The 24,408-nt window shown below is 42.9% G+C and overlaps 2 protein-coding genes across 2 annotated transcripts in view; one reads left to right on the forward strand and one right to left on the reverse strand.

Moving 5' to 3' along the window:
* The first annotated feature begins 7,038 nt into the window (after window positions 1–7,038).
* Window positions 7,039–7,542, forward strand: LOC146871204 (protein LDOC1-like). The gene has a single exon (XM_085646240.1). The coding sequence runs from the start codon at window positions 7,039–7,041 to the stop codon at window positions 7,540–7,542; it is 504 nt and encodes a 167-aa protein (XP_085502366.1).
* A 4,911-nt stretch (window positions 7,543–12,453) lies between these two features.
* The window catches only part of LOC146871205 (uncharacterized), a 314,385-nt gene continuing 302,430 nt past the window's right edge, over window positions 12,454–24,408 (reverse strand). Inside the window, exon 3 of the mRNA XM_085599734.1 lies at window positions 12,454–12,565. Within this exon, the coding sequence (XP_085455860.1) occupies window positions 12,489–12,565 (77 nt within the window). The 3' untranslated portion in view covers window positions 12,454–12,488. The remainder of the gene's footprint in view (window positions 12,566–24,408) is intronic.

Below are 24,408 nucleotides of genomic sequence, written 5' to 3' on the forward strand. Positions count from 1 at the left end.
GGATTGTCATCATTAGTAGACGGTGGATTCTTACACTCGGATTTCCAGTGCCCACATTTTCCACAGTTGTGGCAAGGGAATTTTTTCTTTGCTTCCTCAATATTTCCTTTCCCTCTTCCTGGACCAAACCTGGGTTTATTTCCTGGGTTATTCGCTTGTTCAACCAACTGAGCTTCCTGTCTTTCTGCAACTTTCACCTGTGCCCACATTGCCTTTTCCTTCAGTTTCCTTTGCTTTGCCTCAATTTCATCACTGAAGTATTTTGCATGTCTCAGGATCTCATCAATCTTTTTGCTCTGCCAGTCTACGGTATGCTGCCTTATCATTTCACTGATTTCAGGTCGCAAGCCATACACAAATCTATATACGAAATGGCTCAGATCCTTGTCACCCAAATGTTCCTCTCCACTGAACTGTTTGAAAGCCAATATCAGCCTTTCATAGTAAGCATGGACTGATTCTTTTACTTCCTGATGTGTTCGATCTATTTTAACCCAGTCTGTTTCCTTGGGGGGTATCTTATTTTTCAGGAACGCCATAACCTGTTCATACTTTTTCATAACCTCCGGGTCTGGAGCTCCTGTCTTTGGATCTCTTGGGTATTCTTTAGTGGGCCAGTCTATGACTATTTTACATTCAGCCCACAGGTCTGCTGGTACAATTATGTCAAACAGACTATTCAGGTCAATCCACAGCACTTTTGACAACTTTACAAATCTATCGACCTGTCTATACCACTCGACGGGCTTTTCCCTTAGTCGAGGGAAATCATTAGTAAATGACAAAATATCCTGTCTGGTCCATGGGACATGTACGTACCCACCTCCTTGAATCTCCTTCTTTGGGTAAGCTGTCACTGCTTTCTCTTTTTCTTTCAGGGGGAATGTTGAGTAAGTTCTGTCTGCTGCATCCTCTCGTTTTCTATACCATCTGTCTTTCCATCTCTCCTCATCTCCTTATTTTCTCAGCAAAGCAATCATCTCCTTAATCTGCCCTGTCCGGCCTGCATTGTTCAGATTCTCAATGTCTTTATCTGTAAAATCCACTCGGTAAGGCTTTTGTAAAGCTATTACCTTGTCCATGTCGATCCCCATTTCACTGGCTATTCCTTTCAACCTGTCATGTATGTTCTTTGCTCTCCATGTGATACTCTTACATAAAAACAGAATCTCCCCTTCCTGATAATTTTTCAGCGTTTCTGTAGGGATTGTTCCTACAATCAGCTCCTCCATTTCCATACGTAGCCTAGCTACATCAATTCACTGGGATTTTTTTTCTTTCTTCTGCAAGGCCTTCAGCCAATCATTCAAATCCTCAGCAGTTATTCCCATAGATTTTTCTACACCCCTGGTTCTGACACTCTTTGTGGTTCTAGGATTGATCCTCTGTTCCCTTCCACACATCCAGAGTTCAAACTCGAGTTAGTCTGCACACTCAATTCTCTTCCACATATGGTATGTCTCCACTGATTTTCTCCCGTTATCCACTGTGTTTCTCCTGCTCTCATTTCTGCCTGCTCTGGAGGAACAATCAATCTATTGCCCACATATGGAACCGTCAAACCACTTTTGCCCGTCCTCTGCTTGTCGAAAATCGGCATAACCGGACCTATTGTCACAGGCACCGTAACTGCCTCAAGATTTTTAGTCAGTTCCCTGATTTTCTCTGTCAATTTAAAGGTAGTCCTTGCTAGTTCTCTGGTCTTTTCATCCTCAACTTCATTCTCCCTTTCTCTCTCTCTTTCTCTCTCTTTTTCTCTCTCTCTTTCTCTCTCTCTTTCTCTCTCTCTTTCTGCCAGAGAACAACTGCTTTTCAACCCAGGGGTGGTACCCTCTGTCTTAATAATCGGCAGGGTGTCTTTCATTGGGGTCACTGCTGTTCCTACTTCTGGTTCTCGTCTATACGGGGGTGGTCTTTTGTAGAGCATGTCCTCTAGGACATCATCATCAGACTCATTCGCCCCATACCTCCTTGTTTCTACATTATGTTCTTTCTCTGTACATTTTCTCCCTTCTGTCTCTTCTGCTGTTCTCATAGGATATAATCCCTCGGTCATACTGGCATCTCGCCATCTTCTCATCCGGTCATGATGGGTTTCGCGATCATACTTTCGCCCAAACATATACCGGTAATTCCCTCCACTCCTCTGTTTTTCTCACTCATGCACTTCATCTTCCCATTCAGTCAATGCCTCGAATTGCGTTGGCCTAGGCCGATGCTCTAGGCCCATCATCCTCTCCCGTAAGTTCCTCATTATGGCCAGATTAAATGAGCCATGTTCTGGGAAAGCTAAAAGCCCATCCTCTTTTGTATACTTCACCCAGTTATCTAACCAAATACAGGTATGATACCCATATTTTGCAACCATGAAGGATGCGGGGGTTCTTATCGGAGGAAGTAACTGTCCTTCCCTGGTCACAATATCCTTATCCTTGTCAAACCAGTTCTTAACCTTAATAAACAAGGATTTCTTTTTCTTTTCCTCAGCGTGGTAATACATTTTTCTTATTTTCCCCAACCCTTTCGTCCTTCTACAACTGTACGATCTCCTGTCCAATTGCAGCGCGACTCACACTAACGCACCAATCCTGGAGCGTCTACGTCACTGACTCAGTCCACTAATCCCAGCGCGACTCACATCAACGCACCAATCCTGGAGCGTCTACGTCACCCTGTATGTCTCCCAATCGTTGCGCGGCGTACACTAGCACACCAATCACAGTGCTTCCACCGTTCTAACCCACTGTCCAATCACAGCGCAGTCTTCCTGACGTCAGCAGTCGCTGCAGCAGCTTCTGCTCCTGTCTCCTGTCTCTCTCGTCTACCCCTCCTTTACAAGACTGCTTGGTAGACTTTGTTTCAACTTCTACGAGTCTGTTAGTTACAACATACAAACATCTCCATTGTCTGCTTCGCTAGCCATAGAACAGCAAAAGACCTTTCCCACGAGAATTCTGCCTTTCCCGAGAGCAGCGCTTACCTCTGCCCTACTACAGAATCGTTACTTCCGTTGATAAAGTAGCACATCCCTCTACTCTACCCTTCTAACAAGCACCAATTAACTGTTTTCTCCGGAATGCTCCTAAGAGTTTCACAAATAACCAGAATGCCTTCTCATTCACGCACTTTCACACCAGAAAATGTAGTATATTCACACAGAATTCTGTCTTTCCCGAGTCTGTCCTACTACAGAATTAAATCACACATTAACAAAGCAGCGCTTACCTCTGCTCTGTCCTTCTAACAAGCTCAGAGAAAATCTATTACCTTTCTAGTGATAAGTGTTAACGGAATGCCATAAGGATCCCTGATACCTAAGACCAGAACTTCACAGATAACCTTCGCTATCATATACACTTCACTCACACAGAAAATACGTTTCTAATGGTAACACACGACGATGCTACCTCATCGAACCCAGACAATGCGACGCGCAACTTCAATTGTCACACGTTTTTCCCTGTCTACATACAGGGCCAACAATCCCGCCTCTTTCCGAGAGCAGCACTCCCTCTGCCCTACTACGGAACTGTCACCGACTTCCTACATCCCAGAAGCCGTACACATTACACAAAACTCAATACGATTTCAACATACAGTGTTAGTACAAACATCAATATCAATCAATAATCAACAAGCCTATATACACGCAAAGTCGCCAGATCAAGACAATAGTTAACCATCATTCTGCTACCAAGAAACTGGTGCAGATCGGAGCTTCCGAATCCCCTCTACTTCCACGGACGGGGTGATTTCGCACATACACACATCACACGCTGGTGGGGCCAATTACACCAACATTCATCCTACCACCCTATCCGTGCCATGTATAAGGGGAAACACTTTTTTCGATACCTAACCAATCTGCATGTACTCTGAGGTCAATGGCATCAACTAGTTGCTATAGATTTGGTGAAAACATTTTTTGACATGCAAATAAATTCAATAACATGACAATAAAATAACCACCCGACACAGTGATTCAAACAGAATATTCGTTTATCTAAAATTGTATGAAAAGCCAATTAAAATGCAAGTTCATTTCTCTCATATTTACCTATTCTGGCTAAAAGTCAGATCCTAAGTCAGAACCGGTCCTCAGCAAAAATAATCAAAGTTTCTAGACGTCATGTAGAGTCACCGTCCTCTCTCCGTCAGCATCGGGACCTCTGATCATCAGTTCGGGAAGAAGTGGCCCTAGACCTCTCTAGTCTACTAATATTTATACGAAAATTACATTCCAAAATGTTGCAATCATATCGTACAAAACGGATGAATGGCGGAAATAATGTCGTCTTGGTACACTGGGCTACATTAGAAAATTTTCACACACATTGATCGTCTCAAATAATGAATAGAAATAAAGAATCCATAACTAATTCGTTACTTCTACGGATGTCTCTTTTGGATAATTTGTATCCCATTGGTGGGATCATTACAAGTTCATAAAGTCAGTGTTTTGTTTTGCAACAAATTTCAGGTTCAGTGGCTCTTGGCATCCATCCTGGATTTGTCGTCATGGTCATGGCTTTTCAGTTCGTCAAGAAGGCAAGGTCACAGGCAGCGCGAAGCCTCCTTGCAAAAGTGTCCATCAACTCGAATGCAGGCTGCGGGTGGTAGCCATGTTTTAGTAGGCCACATTGGTCAACTGAAGTAAAATGAAACGCAAAACATAATTACTGCACGGAAATGATTATACAGTGTTATTCCCCTACTAATACCCTTATGTGTATGTATTTATCTAGCCATTTGCAACATCAAAAGCCATTAATGCATATTAATTATAAGCGCAAAATACAATAACATCACATAAGCAACATCTATTTCTGTCAGTTTGCTCACCAACTTAGTTCACTTATTAATTTAGCCATGCAATAGCATTCCCACGTGTAATTCTTCTGTTAATAAGGTTGATTAGACTAGACGCGACACATCTTTAATAGTTATTAATTAATCAGTAGTACTTTTAATTATAACATGCGAAAATGAAACAGGTATTTGGTTTTAAAATAAAAACCCTGCTCCATCATATGGTGCGGGCAGGAGTTGTTATAACGCCGCAAGCCATACGCGTGCACATGGACTGTCTGTGCCGAAGCTTAACAGACAGGAGATGTGCACGTGTAGGGCTCGTGGCGTTATCACAACTCCTGCTCGCACCATACGAGTGCACATCTCCTGTCCAGGTGCGGCGCGCTTACCACGTACAGCATGCCTCACCCCACTCACCGGCTTTTGTGAGGACTCTGCGCTGCTCCCCGGCTGAGGACTCTGCGCTGCTCCCCGGCTGGTCTCCTTGATGGCAGCGGGGACTCGCCTCTTCACCCGGTCACTGCAGCAACACGCGGGGCTCCGCCTTGCTCACAGGAGCCCCACCTGAAATCCTGCTCCAGTCGCACCATGCGGCATTCACGAGGCACGCGCTCCGTTCTTCACAGCCCCCCACGTAGCCCAGTTCTTTGTGTATCTGAGAGGTAGCCAGGTAGAAGTGACGGTTTAGAGGTGGCAGGCAATGCTTGCAGAGGAGGCCTAACCTATCATTCACTCATTCATAGCGTTGCGGGAATTCAAAATGATGCTTAAAATGAGCAGCGCCGGAATTTCACAGTTACAATGGGATATGTACAATGAACATCCTTAACTGAGATGTTATCTCTTCACCTCGATAAATTTGTCCCCCCAAGTCTCCCCATCTCACTTTCGGTAGTAAAAAGGAGAGGGGAAAGCGGCAGGCCCCCACCGCGCCATCTTCAGGAGTAAGTTGTTGTGGGTCTCCCAGGCCCCGCCTCCTGACAGGACACCCTGTATTTCTCAGCCCAGCTACTTTCCTAGAGTTCAGGCATCGACTCAGTCTGTAGGTGACCCTGACTCACTCTATACAGAATAGTGCTGGCGCTGATCATTACACACTCATGAATATAAATGGTCAGAAAGCTAATTTATCAAGTAGAAAACAAAGATACATTAACAAATACTTTCAGTTGCAGAGGGGGATTAGGCATAGGCAGTGCTTTAAATGGAAAAATAGAAGTGCAGGTACCCTGTACCAGAGTACCTGCTTGTTTCTGAGAAGTACCGCTACTCTCCAATTAAAAGTATTATGTCACTCTTGAGAAGTGCAGGTACTCCCACTCTCAAAGTAAAAGGTGCCGGTACTCAATACTGGACAGTACCAGCCCATTTAAAGCACTAGGCCTAGCCGTAGGGCTACCGACTTTGAAATGGGGAAGTGGGCTGGAATCTCAGCCTTGTTCAACATCCTGTGATTCTGGGCAAGTCACTTTATCTCGATCTGGCTAAAGTGCAAGGGAAGTAAAGTGTAAATGCTCTATTGCCCATTGTCCAAGTGTGCGCTAGATAAAAGTGAAAAAAGCAAACCTCCGCAATGCTAATAACGTAAAAACCCTAGAATGGGTTTACACCAAACCACGAAAAGCACACTTTGAGTGAAGTCCTACTTTCATGAAAATGTTAGGGTAAATCCATTCAGCAGTTTCGGATGTAGTTTGACTGCAAAGGAATGATTTCCCTTTGTAGCTAACATGGGAAAAAATCATTTTGATACCACCTTAACTTTTTTTCTACTGCACAGAACGTCACTAAATGTAGCAAACCGGGCCCTAATGCATGCACTATGCAAGCACCAAATTAGGAGCACCGCCGTCAAGGAATGCTTTTTCAATGGAAAGTGCGGCTGAACCATATCTACACAGAGATAACTGCCACTGTGTAATATGAATATATTACAAGCATTTGCAATGCAATAGGTCTCGCATTTACACGACTTTGAGCTATTGGTACTGTAAATGACAATGCCTTTTATTTATCTTCAGGTTTTTTAAGCATAAATAAAAGCCACTCTCATTTACAATCCCAACAGCTTAAAATTGCGTAAATGCGAGACCTATTGCATTGCAAATGCTTGTTCTCCTTCTTGCTAGTTTATTTTATTTTTAAGCAGTGCTAGACGTTCTGTTAAATCTGGCGCCTGACACTGCCTCTGAAAGTTAGCGGCCATTTCTGAGAAATAAGAAGACTATGCAGTATGCACACATCGCCAAGAAGACCAATCCTGGACAGGTTGCACTGATATTAGAAATGGACAAAGCCCAGAATATGGCCCAAGTTCAAGATTTGCTTACGGCCCTTAACAACTTGACATTACAGGTTCAATCCCTGGCCAGAGAAAATGCTTCGCTACTGCAGTCTCCAGCAATTTTACAACAATGTTCACTAGATCCTTCTCTGGCTGGCCTGGCAAAACGTACATTTGATTGTAATCAAAGGAAGTTAAAGGCCTTTCTAGATACCTGCCAAGTCCACTTTACTTTTAAGCCACACATGTATGCTTTTGATAGGTCCAAAGTGGGCTTTATACTCAGCTATACTATTGGAAGTGCCTTGGCCTGGACTATGCCTTTGGTTTCAGAAGCCAGTCCTCTCCTGGACAACTTTGCAGGCTTCCTAGCCGAGTTCAAACAAATGTTCAACCACAAAGATCACAAGTCCTCGGCTCAAGAAAAGATTCTGGAACTTAGTTAAGGTTCTGTGGAACTTAATTTTTACATCTCATAGTTCAAAGGCTTGGCAAGAGAAATTGACTGGGTGAACACAACGCTTTTAATTTTTTTTCTAAAATGGTTAAGAACCAGCTAAAAGATGAAGGAATGGAATGAATGAAAATAATCTTGTAAAGCGTGCACATACCTGAGGGTGTCGTTGCGCTATAGGAGAGAGCAAGAAGAGAAAGAGAGAAGCAGAAAAAAAGAGGACACTGTAAAGTTGGTAGGAGGGAACCTGTTACCTACGGCAGCCTATTCTACTACTTTTGTGAACAGCCAAGTTTTCAGCTGTTTCCTAAATTGCATCAAGGAGGCTTGCCCCCGCAATGAGAGAGGGAGTAGGTTCCACCATTTACCTGCTCATATGGAGAAGGCCCTACCCCTCCATCTAGCTTTGTTGAATCTGAAACAAAGCTTAGAGCACTGGATCTAAGGTTCCTACTTGGCAAATACCAAGAGAAGCACTCTTGTAGGTACTTTGGGCCAGTCAGATAAAGGGCCTCGTGCACCATGCACATGGCCTTGAAGATTATTATTTTCTGTACTGGGAGCCAGTCAAGATTTTTTAGTGATTCCGACACGTAGCTCAACTTAGGAATCTTTAAAAGTACTCTTGCCGCTGCATTTTGCAGGGCCTGCAGCTTCTGTATAACACACTTCTGAGCACCCAGATACAAGGCATTACAGTAATCAAGTTTAGAGAATACCAGAGCTGATATAACTGTCTTCTGAAGGTCATGGGGGATAAATGGGAAGATTTTTTTATATATTTACCACCAAAAAACCAGAGAAGGAGATAGAATTTATCTGCTTTGAAAAGGATAATTCAGTGTCAAATATGACTCTGAGATTTCGAACCTTCTGAACAGGAGTGGGTAGTGTGCCCAGGCTTAGTGGCCACCATAAGTTGGTCCAGAAGGAGGTTTCCCTTCCAAACAGCAACACTTCCGTCTTAGCCGTGTTCAATTTGAAACAATTATTCTGCATCCTCAGTGCCACTTGGGTTATGCAGTTGTTAAAATTTCTAGCCTCTTTATCCACATCTAATGAGATGGAAGCCACTATCTGCGTATCATCAGCATAGGAGAACACAGCTAGTCCCTGACTTTGAATGAGCTTAATAAGGGGGCTCACATACACATTAAACAGTGTGGGGCTGAGGGAGGACCCCTGAGGAACACCCCAGGGTAATGACAAGGATGTTGAACTCACTTCTCCCATCTCCACTCGTTGTTGCCTGTTGCTCAAGAATGAATTTAGCAAAGTCAAAGCTGAGTTTCTGAACCCAAGCTGATGAAAACGCTTTATGAGGAGTGAGAGGTGGACAGTGTCAAAGGCGGCAGAAAGATCTAAAAGGATCAGTGACCCCTTTCCACCCTTGTCAACTACCATTCTAACTTCTTCAGAGTCTGCTACCAGGCCCGACTCCGTACAGAGGTTTGCTCTTAAACCATACTGTGAGGGGTCGAGCAAAGAGTTAGCATCTAAAAACGCTAGGACATCCTCATTCAATGCTTTCTCACCAATTTTAGCTCTGGCGATATGAACTCACCAGAGTTACTATGCCCCCTCCCATTTGGGATCTAATAAAGATGACAATCCAGATAGACAGTCGACTTCAGGAAAGAAGCCTGGAACTATGGAAACAGACTTCAGCCTATGACTCCCTGCCTTTTTCTCTAAAACTTTCCAACTTCATACTTCTTCAAGGAGAAATCTTAATTGAGCCTAAACATCTTTTGGTACCAGCTCATATTGACTGTGGAGCATCTAATGTCTATGTGGACATTCAACTGGCCTCTCACCACCACATCAGGTCTCTAAGAAAAAAGTACCGTGACCGTGGAAGCTGTTGATGGTACCCTAGTAGCCTCTGGCTGAGTGGTAGAAGAAACACAACCTTTAACTCTTAAGATGGCCACCCATCATGCAACTCTCATTTTTTATTTGATTGCCTCCCCTATTATCTTATTATTTTAGGTATTAATTGGTTCACAAAACACAATCCGTGCATTAATTGGCCGGCTAATACCTTATTCGTGAGTTTTGTGTCTTTAACTGTACTGCTGTACTGATGATTCATCTTCCTTGAAAATTCCTTAATTGCTGATGTGTTTCAAAAGCCAATAACTAAAGAGCAGCCTCCACACTGTCCTTATGACCTCACCATTGACATCCTACCTGATGCGATTGTGCCTTATTGGCATATTGTTTCCTTGTCACCACTGGAACGCCAGGCTCTAAATGGTCTGATAGCTCTGCCCAAGTATCCTGCCAGTGCTTCCTTGTTTCTCGTAGCCGAGAAAGATACATCTAAGCTCCAACGCTGTATCTATTTTAGAAGTTTGAATCTGGTGACAGTTCAGGTTCGAGACCACTTGCCCCTTATCTGTGACATTTTTGTAACCATTCAAGGAGCGAAGATTTTCACCAAACTGGATCTGATGGGGGCCTACCACTTTATCATGACTAATATGTAACTCTGGGCGTAGTGTGCGTAGCGGGACTACGCGGAGGGCCATAGAGTTGGAAACAAACTCCGTGGAACTCCGTGGAGCTCTGCTACACCTCCCGCTTCCACCCTCCATTAAGATATAAGTTACAAAAAGTTAAAAATACTTACCTGTGTACCGCGGCATCCCCCGGCTGCCCTCCTCCTCTTCCTCGCCATACGAGTACTGCTTGAGAGAACTGTGCATGCGCGTGCGCCCACGCACAGATTAGGCAAATCACTGCACACTCTGCGGGCGGAGCGGAGTTCTCCGCCCACAGTTAGTTATATGCCCATTAGGGTCATTGTCGACATTGCTAAGTTAGCCTGAGCTTTGCTGCCATGATGCTGCTTTTGCGCACGTTACTACATGACTTTATTTTGCAAGACTGTGTTTATGCCTTTCACATGAGAACTGTCTGCTTTTCGCGTTCTCCGCTAAGTTCCTGGAGTTTATTCTGAACCAGATGTGCAAGGTCGATAAACAATGCCCCTTGTTACTCTGTGCTGGTCAGTCCCTAGCACCTAGACAAAACATGCTACACAGCTGCTCTGCTGGAGAATCGGGCTTTGATATTGCAGGGATGCATGTTGAGCACGCACACTTGGAGAAAGCCCTTTCCATGGAGAAGAGCTATGCTGTTTCTATGATGTAAAGCTTACATCTAGGCTTTAAGGTATGGGGTCTGCTGACAAAGCACAGAGATCTTCTTTTATATAATAAAACTTCTTCCAGCCAAGGGGAGGGTGGTTAGGCCTTATAGTCCTTTTTCCACTGTCTATATACAATGACTTCCCCCTTTATATTCTATGGAATTGTAACAATGCTAATTGTTTTGAGTTTATGCATTTTGCTGCTGGTAGTGGCTTGTATACTGTATTACAGAGCACGATAGTTAAAATAAACATTTTTAACTATTACAGTGACTCTGCCAATTCTTATTGTGGACAAGTACGAGTGAGTGAACCAAAGGGTATGTCTTGCTACTGCAATTCCTGAGAGTGTCTGGAGTGTTGTGTTCTGGGTTGTCTATTCATTAGTAGCTTTGTGATTATGTAGGAGAACAAATTCGACACTATAGCTAGTCGGTTTTGGGATATTGGGTACTAAGGTGGTAGGTAGGTACAACGCCTGTACACTGAGGTCCTGTCTTCCTGTGCATAGTTCTGTGTATGTGCAGAATCCCAGCAACACGATCAGATGATGAATGGAAAACAGCCTTCAGAACACTTTTTGGGCACTTTGAAAACCGCGTAATGCCATTTGGTTTGTATAATGCCCCTTCGGTCTTCCGCATTTCGTGAATGCGCTCTTCTTCGATCTGAACCTCCAGTCAATGCTTATGTACCTTGATGATATCATGAATTTTTTCTAAGGACACTGCAGATCACCCTTATTATGTCAAACAAGTCATACCATAGTTAAGGAAGGACAAGTAGCTGGCCAAACATCACAAATCCATGTTTGAAAATAATTCAGTTGAATACTTAAAATACGTTGTCTCCTTAAAAGGAATTGCCATGGATATAAAAAAGGTTCAAGCCATTCTAGACCAGCCCATTCCTTCCTCACTGATAGTGACTCAGAGTTTCTTTGATCTTGCAAACTATTAACAGAAATTCATCAATGGCATTTCTAAGTTTGTTTCACCCATCACAAATCTGCTGAAGAAGAACAATCCTTTTCATTGAGTTAAGGAAGCCACCATAGATTTTGAAAGACTGAAGACTGAGTTCATTCAAGCTCCCATCTAACAGCAGACTGATAGCTCCAAACCTTATATTGTTGAAATAGATGCCTCAAATCTGGCTATGGGAGCTGTGTTAATTCAACCAGATTACGACAGAGAAGAGCATCCCATTGCCACCTTCTGTAAAAGGTTTTCTCTGGCCAAAAATAATTATTTTGTTCTGAAAAAAGAACTCCTAGCTGTTAAGTCAGCTTTGTTTGGGTGGAAACATTTTTAACTAGGGGTTCAGCATTGAGTGAGTATTTTCACAGATCCCAGAAACCTTCAATCACTTCAACAAGCTAAGTGCCGGAATAGAAGGCAAGCCCACTGAGCATTTGTTTCCAACACTACGAATTTTTCCTTAACTATATTCCTGCTTCTGAAAAATCATGTCTCAGAATCTCTATCCAGATGTTATCTTGAATTTGAGAATATCAGAACAATGGAAAAGATTATTATTCCTCAGTTTTTCATCTCAGCCACCACCTCCACTTTTCTTAAGTCAATCCAACAAGAAACCAAGCAGTTCAGCTTACCAAAACTAACTCAAATGTTTCCTTATTTTAAAATAAAGTATACAAATGGTCTAATTTTCATCAAAATTGACTCTTTATTCCAACCCAGAATTTGCAGCAATATGTATTTTTGTTATGTCATGATGCACTAATTTCCGGACATAGAGGTCAATCAGTTACTGTAAATCTAGTCAGGGGAAAATTCTGGTGGCCTTCTCTGCATCAAGGCGTCATACGTTTCATTAGATCCTTTGAAGTCTGCGCCTGAAATAAATTTGAAACACAAAGAAAAGCAGGATTGTTATTGTCCTTCCAAACCTTGGTAGATTATATCCACTAACTTTATAATTGAGCGACCCCGTCTGAAAATGGTTACGGTGGATTAATTTACCAAGATGGACTGCATCAGAAATTGCTGACATTTTCTATTTGGACATATTATGCCTCCAGGGGGTGCCCTTGCAGCCCATTTCTTATTGTGGATCTCAATATGTCTCTAAGTTCTGGAAATCGTATGTCAAAATGTAAGCATACAAAGAGCTTTGACTTCTGGGTTCCATCCTTAGCAAACAGCCAAACCAAAAGATTAAATAAGTCTCTTTGAGAGTTTTTAAGAAGCTACATCTCTGCCGTTCCAGGCAACTTGAAATTCCTCTTACCTGCAGCAAAATTTACTTACAATAATTCTATTCATGTTCCTCTTTTTTCACCTTCACAGGATTTCATCCCTGAACTTTTCCAGACCCTTTAGAAACAGAAGATACTGTACCTGCAGTCAAAGGTTTATTGTAGAAAATTTTAAAAAAAGTTTGAGAAAAGCTTTGTCAGAATTTATAGTTACGAATTAGCATTTAAAAAACCTCAGAAATTCACTGAAAAAACCATAGGTTTCAGGGGCGTTATAGTTAGCTGGACTTTTCACTCGTACAAAACCATTGAAATTCCCCCGTTATAGTTAGTTCAGCTAACTATAACTCGCGCGCCCGCAATGCACTGCTGATGACGTCACATATTACATCACTCATGACATGGTCAGTGACATCACTCATGACATCACTGATGACATCTCAAATTACATCACTGATGACATCATCCAGTGAATGTGTGTTTTTCTGAAAATTAAATATGTTTTATATATGTATATCTCAAGGTCGATGGAAGAATAAATGGGTATATAAGTGTCTAAATGGATGATTTGTTTTTGAAAAATTGATTGTGTAACTGACTGATTAAGTGTATCATAGTGAATACATGGCTTAGTGAGTAATGTTTAAATATGTAAATATCTGTATCAGTCTCTCACTTGTGTATAAGTGGCTGCATGGGTTGGTGAGTAGCTACATGGGTGTCTATATAGGTTATTAGTTGGTTTTTTGAGTATCAGTCTGAGTGTCTGCATGGTTCGGTGGGGGTATTACGTAGTGCATAGGTGCATGAATGAGTGACTCACTGTTTGTATGTGTTGAAGACAGCATGTGTGCAGGACTGTATGGGTGGATGAGTGTGTGTATGGGCGTGTTAGTGAGTGAATGACTGTCTCAATAGTGTCTTTATGAGTAACTACATATGTTTTAAACTAGTATATGTGACTATTGGTGTATATAAGTGAGTATATGTGAGAGTGAGAGATTGAAAGAGTTCCTGTATGAATAAGTATGTGTTTCTATAAGTGATTGTTTAAAAGACTAAGTATGTGTAAGTTTCCGTAGAAGTAAGTGTGGTGGTGTGTGTATAACTGTATATGCAAGTAAATGTATGTTTGATTCTTTATTAGCATGAGTGACTATGTGTGTGAGTAACTCTATGGATGAGTGGCATTGTGTAACAGGATGTATAGGTGTATGAGTTCATATGATGAGTGAGTACATGTATGAGTGACTATATAGGACTGTTGGTGAATGAGTGGATGTGTATGTGGATCTTAGAATTACTGAAGAGGTTGTTGTAACTGGTATTGGTATGTCCATTGTTTTGAAAAGTTTAGTCTCTATTTTTGAATGTGTGTATCAAAGGTTATATTAGGGTGAGAGGAGGTCTGCCACTCTATCACAAGGATGATGTCATCAGTGATGTCATCAGTGATGTCAGGAGTGATGTCATGAGTGATGTCACTGACCATGTCATGAGTGATGTAATATGTGACGTCATCAGCAGTGCATTGCGGGCGCGAAAGTTATAGTTAGCTGAACTAACTATAACGGGGGAATTTCAATGGTTTTGTACAAGTGAAAAGTCCAGCTAACTATAACACCCCTGAAACCTATGGTTTTTTCAGTGAATTTCTGAGGTTTTTTAAATGCTAATTCCTAACTATAACGTGCCTGAAACCTATGGTTGTTTCTGTGAATTTCAAAGGTTTTTTAAATGCTAATTTCTAACTATGCCTACAGAGATAGGACATGTGAAGAAAGAAGAAACAATGCACAGAAAGAAAAAAAAGAAGTGCAGAAAGAAGCAACAGAAGTCCTCAAAGACGAAGAAAAGTGCAGGAAGAAGGATAACGTGCAGAAAGAACAAAAAGAAGAGTAGAAAGAAGCCTTTTTGCAAAATCATCCTGTACCGTCAACTTTTTCAGACGGATACTGGTGGTAACTGAGTCTGACCAACCAGTCCTAGAGCCAGTGCTATGTTAAAAGACACTTAGAATACAGTGAAAACACCTACATACACTAGGGAACATTATGCGTTGGGGTCCCCCTGTGATTAGCATGACCTCCTCTGTAAGCCCCTAGTATATAATAGGGCAGGGGGATTAAAACTACCTCTTAAAACAGGCCACAGGGCGTTTTTGCACACGTTAACTCAGGCCCCGTACCCTCCCTTCACCACTGTGTAAACACGCCATGTGTTCGTTTTTAGTTGGGAGATTAAGTTCATTTGAATCCTGAGGGTCCCTAGGGTCCAACTAGCCCACTAGGTATTTAGTAAGTGCCACAGAGCTGCGTTGCAGAGAGGTGTAAAAAGTGGCAAGGCCTGGACCACCTCTCTGCAATGCAGCTCAGTGGCGCTTACTGGAAGCACTTGGTGGGCTAGTTAGCCCCCAGGGGCCCTCAGTATGGAAGGAAAATTATATCCCCAATTTAAAACGTGCCATAGTGCGTGTTTGCACACGTCACCTCAGGCCCCGTCCCCTCCTTTCACCACTGTGTAAACGCGCCCTGTGGCTGTTCTAAGTTGAGAGATTAAGTCCCCTGCCACTCCCCTCCCACCTGCCTAGCATTGTCAGATGACTGTAACCTGTCCCTGCCACCTCCACCCTGCCTGTCCACATGCCATGCCCCTATCCTCTTCCTCCTGTCCTACATGGTCCATTGTACTGCCACACCCTTCTGCCCTCCCTGGTCTGTTGTGCTGCAACTGCTCCTCCTGCCTGCCCCGTGCGGTCTGTTGTGAGGCCCCTTCCCCTGAACTTTCTTGTCTGTGCACAGGTCCTGACCCTCCCTTCTATCCTCCATTGTCCTTTGTGCATGCCCCTGCACCCTCCTTCTTGCCCATCATAGCCATTGTGCTACCACTAACCCTCCCACTTGCCATGCATGGTCTTCTGTGCTGCCATGGCCCCTCCCACCTTCCCTGTGTGGTCAGTTAGCTGCCCCTGAACCCCTCCCACCTTCCCTCCATGGTCTGTGTGTATGCCATCACAGTCTCACTGTTGCTCTTCATGGTGTGTCTTGCTTCTAGTGCCCATCCTGCCTTACCTCCATGTCTATCTTGCTGCTCCTGCCCTGCCCCCTTGCCCCCAGCCCTCTGTTTACATGTGCAGACCCCTACTCCCTCCCTCCTGGCTTGTCTGTTCCATTGTAATGCCCCTGATCCATCCCTCCTGCCCTTTATGGTCTGTTATGCTGCAGCTTTCTCTCCTGTCTGTCGATTAAGGTCCTGCCTCTTGCCCCTCTGTTCTCTGTTGTCCATGTGCATGGTCCTGTCCCCTCCCTCTTGCTTTCTATGGATTGTTGTGCTGCACTCCCGTCCCGCATGCCCTGTGTGGTGTATTGTGCTGCTGCAAACCCTGATGCCTGCCCTGCAGGGTCAGTTTGGTGCACCTCTCCATGTCCCTCCTGTCCTCTGTTATCCAAGTCCATGTCCCTACCCCATTTCCTTCCATGATCCAATGTACCATACTTGCGAACATTTTGAACTTGGTAAGAGGGAGATTTTGAAAAAAAACTGGGGATTGATTTTCCCCTTTGAGTTACATTGAAAAAGAGGAGATTGTAGACAGGAGACAGATAAAATAAAGCCCATTTGAGCTTAAAAACATTGGACGTTTCCTGGCTGAATCGGGTCTGTTGGCATGTATGGTTGTACTACCATTGCCTCTTCCTTCTGCCCACAGTGGTCTATTATATTGCCACAGCCTCTCTTGGAAGTCCTGTATTGTTGGTTTGTTGCCCCTGCCCCCCTTTCCACTGCCCTCCATAGTCTGTTGTGCTGCCACGGCCCTTCCTGCCTGCTCAGTGTGGTTAAATTGTTGCCTCTGCCCCCTCCTACCTGCCTTAAATTTTCAGAGTCCGTGCCCCTGGCCTCTGCCTCTCAACAGTATCCTAGTGAACAACTAGATTGCTAACATTCTATATTTATTACAAAAGTGGGGAACGCCTGACGTCATCTTGATGTAATCAAAACTGTAATACCTAGAGCATTTCCTTTAGAAATTACATATATGAGAGGGTCTTATTGGCATCAAAATTATGGTTAGTGCTCTAAAAGACTAAAATAAGGACATATTTTCTGAGTTTTCAAATAGCGAGAAAGCACTTTTAAAATATTTGTTACCTTTATGTTTTTTTATCCAGTTGACCACTTGATTAAATGTTGCACTTAGGGGAGAGGATGTGGTGTTACTTCCAGAACTGCAGACTTTGCAACTGCGGAACCAGGTTGGAGTTTCTGCTTCAGCTCGACATTCTGTGATTCTGGTCAAATCACTTAGTCTCCCCATGTCTACAACCAAAATGAATTTGTTCTTGTGTGATGTAACCAATGCTCATGTAAAGCACTCCAATACCTGACAAGTCTGCACTATATAACACTGCAAAAACACAAAATAATAAGTGTTTTGCACACTTCTGTCATTGGGCTATATTTGGGCTACATCTGGGTGATTTTGGGCTACATTTGGGCTCTTTTGTCTCCGGTGGCCATCTTGGGAGATTTATTTGTTATGAAGTTTCCTAATTTCCTCATGTACTGCAGTCTCCTCAGTAGGAAATGCTTTCATTTTTTTACTTTGATTCCATCATGAAGGTATTCAGATATGTCACACATTTGCCATAAATTCTGAATGTTAGCACTCTAGTTGCTCATTAGATCACTGTAGTAAAACTACTGTTCACCATGGAAGTCTGCTCCTGGTATTAAAAGTGCATGTTTCAGTCTGCATGTCAGAATTTTTTAATGAAATAGAAGGGGATTTGAGAAGTCACTCAAAATGTGCCCTCATTTTCTTTCTTCAGCATTAATCATAATTTCCATGGCAAAATGAACCCCCTCATTGTGTTCCTTTTTAAATTAAATGTTTTAAGTGTTACCAGTTTATTCCAATCAAGATGGCTTCAGGTGTGCCATACTTTTGTCATAATGAAGACAGTAAGCGCTCTAGTTGTTTTTAAGAACACTCTGGGACATTCTGTCATTGGGCTATACTTGGGCTACATCTGGGTGATATTTGGGCTACATTTGGGCTCTTTTGTCTCTGGTGGCAACTAGAGTGCTAACATTCAGAATTTATGGCAAATGTGTGACATATCTGGTGGCCATCTTGGCAGACTTATTTGTTATGAAGTTTCCTAATTTCCTCATTTACTGCAGTCTCCTCAGTAGGAAATACTTTCAGTTTTTTACTTTGATTCCAAAGGCATTCAGATGTGTCACACATTTGCCATAAATTCAGAATGTTAGCACTCTTTTTTCTCATTAGATCACTGTAGTAAAGCTACTGCTCACCAGGGAAAACTGCTGCTGGTATTGAAAGTGCATGTTTCAGTCTGCATGTCAGAATTTTTTAATGAAATAGAAGAGGATTTGAGAAGTCACTCAAAATGTGCCCTAATTTTTCTTTCTGCAGCTCTAATCATACTTTTTATGGAAAAATGAACCCCCTCATTTTGTTCCTTTTTAAATTAAATGTTTTAAGAGTTACCACTTTAATCCAAGCAAGATGGCATTCTGTCATTGGGCTATACTTGGGCTACATCTGGGTGATATTTGGGCTACATTTGGGCTCTTTTGTCTCTGGTGGCCATCTTGGCAGACTTATTTGTTATGAAGTTTCCTAATTTCCTCATTTACTGCAGTCTCCTCAGTAGGAAATACTTTCAGTTTTTTACTTTGATTCCAAAGGCATTCAGATGTGTCACACATTTGCCATAAATTCAGAATGTTAGCACTCTTTTTTCTCATTAGATCACTGTAGTAAAGCTACTGCTCACCAGGGAAAACTGCTGCTGGTATTGAAAGTGCATGTTTCAGTCTGCATGTCAGAATTTTTTAATGAAATAGAAGAGGATTTGAGAAGTCACTCAAAATGTGCCCTAATTTTTCTTTCTGCAGCTCTAATCATACTTTTTATGGAAAAATGAACCCCCTCATTTTGTTCCTTTTTAAATTAAATGTTTTAAGAGTTACCACTTTAATCCAAGCAAGATGGCATTCTGTCATTGGGCTATACTTGGGCTACATCTGGGTGATATTTGGGCTACATTTGGGCTCTTTTGTCTCTGGTGGCCATCTTGGCAGACTTATTTGTTATGAAGTTTCCTAATTTCCTCATTTACTGCAGTCTCCTCAGTAGGAAATACTTTCAGTTTTTTACTTTGATTCCAAAGGCATTCAGATGTGTCACACATTTGCCATAAATTCAGAATGTTAGCACTCTTTTTTCTCATTAGATCACTGTAGTAAAGCTACTGCTCACCAGGGAAAACTGCTGCTGGTATTGAAAGTGCATGTTTCAGTCTGCATGTCAGAATTTTTTAATGAAATAGAAGAGGATTTGAGAAGTCACTCAAAATGTGCCCTAATTTTTCTTTCTGCAGCTCTAATCATACTTTTTATGGAAAAATGAACCCCCTCATTTTGTTCCTTTTTAAATTAAATGTTTTAAGAGTTACCACTTTAATCCAAGCAAGATGGCTTCAGGTGTGCCATACATTTATCATAAGTAGGACTGTTAGCGCTCTAGTTGTTCTTTGGAACACTCTGGGAAGCTGCAGTAGAACACAAAGGAATCAACTGACAGTCTCTGCCCTTGTTGGATGTACATGTTTTACTGAGAATGTCAGACTTCATTCTCACATGACTGAGAAAGATAATGTGAATTTACAGAAAATAAGCTCTCAGTTTAGCTTATAGATCACCTTCCAAACCTCTGTGGGAAAAGCATGAGAAAATAGTTTTCTCTCAAACATGATTCATGATATCCCAGCAGAAGGCTTTTTCACATTTAATTTAAAAAGGAACAAAATGAGGGGGTTCATTTTGTCATAGAAAGTATGATTAGTGCTGCAGACAGAAAAATTGGGGCACATTTTGAGTGACTTCTCAAATCCTCATCTATTTCATTAAAAAATTCTGACATGCAGACTGAAACTTTCAATACCAGCTGCAGACTTCCCTGGTGAGCAGTAGCTTTACTACAGTGATCTAATGAGCAACTAGAGTGCTAACATTCTGAATTTATGGCAAATGTGTGACACATCTGAATGCCTTCTTGATGGAATCAAAGTAAAACACTGAAAGTATTTCCTACTGAGGAAACTGCAGTAAATGAGGAAAATAGGAGACTTCGTAACAAATAAGTCTCCCAAGATGGCCACCAGAGACAAAATAGCCCAAATGTAGCACAAATATATCCCAGATGTAGCCCAAGTATAGCCCAATGACAGAATATCCCAGAGTGTTCTAAAGAACAACTAGAGCGCTAACAGTCTTATAATGACAAAAGTATGGCACACCTGAAGCCATCTTGATTGGAATAAAGTGGTAACACTTAAAACATTTAATTTGCAAAGGAACAAAATGAGGGGGTTCATTTTGCCATAGAAATTATGATTAGTGCTGCAGAAAGAAAAATTAGGGCACATTTTGACTTCTCAAATCCTCTTCTATTTCATTAAACAATTCTGACATGCAGACTGAAACATGCACTTTGAATACCAGCAGCAGACTTCCCTGGTGAGCAGTAGCTTTACTACAGTGATCTAATGAGCAACTAGAGTGCTAACATTCAGAATTTATGGCAAATGTGTGACACATCTGAATGTCTTCTTGATGGAACCAAAGTAAATAAGCATTGAAAATGCAATAGGTCTCGCCCTTGTTTAAGTTAAAGCAATTCTGTTTGTAATTAGGTGGCTTTTTAGCTTTGCTTTTATAAGTTTTTTTCAAACTTTCATATACATAACATGCATATGTATGCATATGTATATGTATGCATGCATTTATATTTGTATTTATATAGATATGCAGATTATATATATATATGTTTATATATGTATGTATATGTATATTCACTGAAAAAACCATAGGTTTCACACATGTTATAGTTAGCGGAAATTTTACTGATAAAAAACCAATGAAATTCCCCCGTTATAGTTAGTGCAGGCAACTATAACTCACGCGACCGCAATCCTCTGCTGATGCTAATACTGTATTTAGACACTTATTTGCCCATGTCTTCTTCCATACATTTTTAGCTATACATATATTACAAATATTTTTTTTCATAAAGACACATATGTCATCAGCAGAAGATTGCGGTCGCGTGAGTTATAGTTGCCTGCACTAACTATAACGGGGGAATTTCATTGGTTTTTTATCAGTAAAATTTCCGCTAACTATAACATGTGTGAAACCTATGGTTTTTTCAGTGAATTTGCAAGGTTTTTTAAATGCTAATTCCTTACTATAACGTGTGTGAAACCTATGGTTTTTTCAGTGAATTTGTACGTTTTTTTAAATGCTAAGTTACTTTACGCCATTTGTGGCGTGCGCGCCCACTTAACGCAGTTCGTTCCGTGCGCGCACGGTGCGCTTCGCGCACCGTGCGCGCACAGTGAGCACGCGGTGCGCTTTGCGCACCGCGCGCCCACTTTACGCAGTTAGTGCCGTGCACGCATGGTGGGCACGCAGTGCGATGACAAAGCAAGAAAGCACGTCAACAAATCTGTTTCTGCTTTCCTCCGTGACTATGGTATGGGTGCCATTTACCACAACAACTTGCGTTATGACATGCAAGACATTTATAGAGGAGATGGTGTGCACTTCAATGATGAAGGGAACAGAGTCTTCCTCTTGAACCTTAGACTCTGCATCGGTACTTACTTGTAGGTACCACTTAAAAAATGACTTCATAAACACAACAGCTCTTTTTAGAGCTCCCTAATATCTAAACTCTTAAATCTGCTTTTCATTTATTTTTTTTTATTTTTTTTTACCGTACGCTTACCGTAAGCTTACCGTACGCGTACCCCGTGATTTTTTTTAAAATCAATAAATGTTTTTTTTGTACTTTTCTGTCCTTCTTTGACCCCCTTACAAATGTTAGGGGGTCTGTAACTCTCCTCATTGCCCCCTTTCCTTGTTTTCACTCTTTTTTTTCAGAGTGAAATACACAAAATGGCGGCCGCCGCTTCCTGGTTTCGACCGATTCGAATGTTTACTAAGATCTAAGAGCCAATCAGAATCGCGCTCGCGCACGCCACCGTACGCTTACCGTAAGCGTACGGTAAGCGTACCGTAAGCGGGCTCAGATATATATATTGATTTAAAGGCTATTTTCTCAGAATCTACTGAACAGATTTACACCAAACCTACAAAAGGCACTTCCTTGACCTAGGGACTACCTCTCTGCCAAATTTTGAGTAATTCTGTTCAGCCGTTCGGGCTGTAGCTCGTTCTAAAGGTCCTATGGAAAAATGCATGGGAAAAACGCGTTTTGGGACCCCCCTTTTATCTCAGCCCCCGCTTGACGGATCCCCCCGAGACTTTCAGGGTAGGAGCGGAGCGTAGCGCCCCACCTATTTTGAGAAATTCGCGAGGATTCGTCAACCGGCGCCAAAGTTATTCAAAATAGAATGTTGAGGTTTTCCTATGGAAACGTGGTCCTAACTATAACTACCTACTGGCGACCGCCAGTAGGTAATATACACATACATATATATAAATGCATATGCATATATATATGTGCATATGTGTGCGTGTAGAGAGAGGTAGAGAGAGGTAGAGGTGTAGAGGTAGAGAGTGAGTAGTAGAGAGAGAGTAGTAGAGTCAGTGTCAGTCAGTGTCAGTCAGTCTGTGTCAGTCAGTCAGTCAGTGTCAGTCAATCAGTGTCAGTCAATCAGTGTCAGTCAGTGTCAGTCAATCAGTGTCAGTCAATCAGTGTCAGTCAGTCAGTGTCAGTCAATCAGTGTAAGTCAGTGTCAGTAAGTCAGTGTCAGTCAGTCAGTGTCAGCTAGAGCAGCTCTGCTGACCTGGTTCTCTGGCTCTAAATCAGCTCTGCTGACCTGGTTCTCTGGCTCTAAAGCAGCTCTGCTGACCTGGTTCTCTCCCTCTAAAGCAGCTCTGCTGACCTGGTTTCTCTGGCTCTACAGCACGTCTGCTAACCTGGTTCTCTGGCTCTAGAGCTGCTCTGCTGACCTAGTTCTTAGGCTACAGAGCAGCTCTGCTGATCTGGTTCTCTGGCTCTACAACAGCTCTGCTGACCTGGTTCTCTGGCTCTAAAGCAGCTTTGCTGACCCAGTTCTATGGCTCTAAAGCAGTTCTGGTGACATGGTTCTCTGGCTCTAGAGCAGCTCTGCTGGCCTGGTTCTCTCCCTCTAGAGCAGCTCTGCTGACCTGGTTCTCTCCCTCTAAAGCAGCTCTACTGACCTGGTTTCTCTGGCTCTCCAGCAGCTCTGCTGACCTGGTTCTCTGGCTCTAAAGCAGCTCTGCTGACCTGGTTCTATGGCTCTAAAGCAGCTCTGCTGACTTTGTTCTCTGGCTCTAGAGCAGCTCTCCTGACCTGGTTCTCTGGCTTTAAAGCAGCTCTGCTGACCTGGTTCTCTCCCTCTAAAACAGCTCAGCTGACCTGGTTCTCTGCCTCTAGAGCAGCTCGGCTGACCTGGTTCTCTGGCTCTAAAGCAGCTCTGCCGACCTGGTTTCTCTGGCTCTACAGCAGCTCTGCTGACCTGGTTCTCTGGCTCTAGAGCAGCTCTGCTGACCTGGTTCTTAGGCTCTACAGCAGCTCTGCTGACCTGGTTCTCTGGCTCTACAACAGCTCTGCTGACCTAGTTCTCTGGCTCTAAAGCAGCTCTGCTGACCCGGTTCTATAGCTCTAAAGCAGTTCTGCTTACCTGGTTATCTGGCTCTAGAGCAGCTCTGCTGACCTGGTCCCTTGGCTCTAAAGCAACTCTGCTGACCTGGTTCTCTCCCTCTAAACCAGCTCTGCTGACCTGGTTCTCTCAATCTAAAGCAGCTCTACTGACCTGCTTCTCTGCCCCTAGAGCAGCTCTGCTGACCTGGTTCTATGGCTCTAAAGGAGCTCTGCTGACCTGGTTCTCTGGCTCTAGAGCACCTCTGCTGACCTGGCTATCTGGCTCTAAAGCAGCTCTGCTGACCTGATTCTCTCCCTCTAACGCAGCTCTGCTGACCTGGTTTCTCTGGCTCTAAAGCAGCTCTGCTGACCTGGTTCTCTCCCTCTAAAACTGCTCTGCTGACCTGGTTCTCTGCCTCTAGAGCAGCTCTGCTGACCTGGTTGTCTGGCTCTAAAGCTGCTCTGCTGACCTGGTTCTCTGTCTCTAGAGCAGCTCTGCTGACCTGGTTCTCTGGCTCTAAAGCAGCTCTGCTGACCTGGTTCTCTCCCTCTAAAGAGCTCTGCTGACCTGGCTCTATGGCTCTAAAGCAGCTCTGCTGACCTGGTTCTATGGCTCTAAAGCAGCTCTGCTGACTTTGTTCTCTGGCTCTAGAGCAGCTCTCCTGACCTGGTTCTCTGGCTTTAAAGCAGCTCTGCTGACCTGGTTCTCTCCCTCTAAAACAGCTCAGCTGACCTGGTTCTCTGCCTCTAGAGCAGCTCGGCTGACCTGGTTCTCTGGCTCTAAAGCAGTTCTGCTGACCTGATTCTCTGCCTC

The sequence above is a fragment of the Triturus cristatus genome, chromosome 1_1 (genome assembly GCF_964204655.1).
Source record: "Triturus cristatus chromosome 1_1, aTriCri1.1, whole genome shotgun sequence".
Taxonomy (NCBI): Eukaryota; Metazoa; Chordata; class Amphibia; order Caudata; family Salamandridae; genus Triturus; species Triturus cristatus.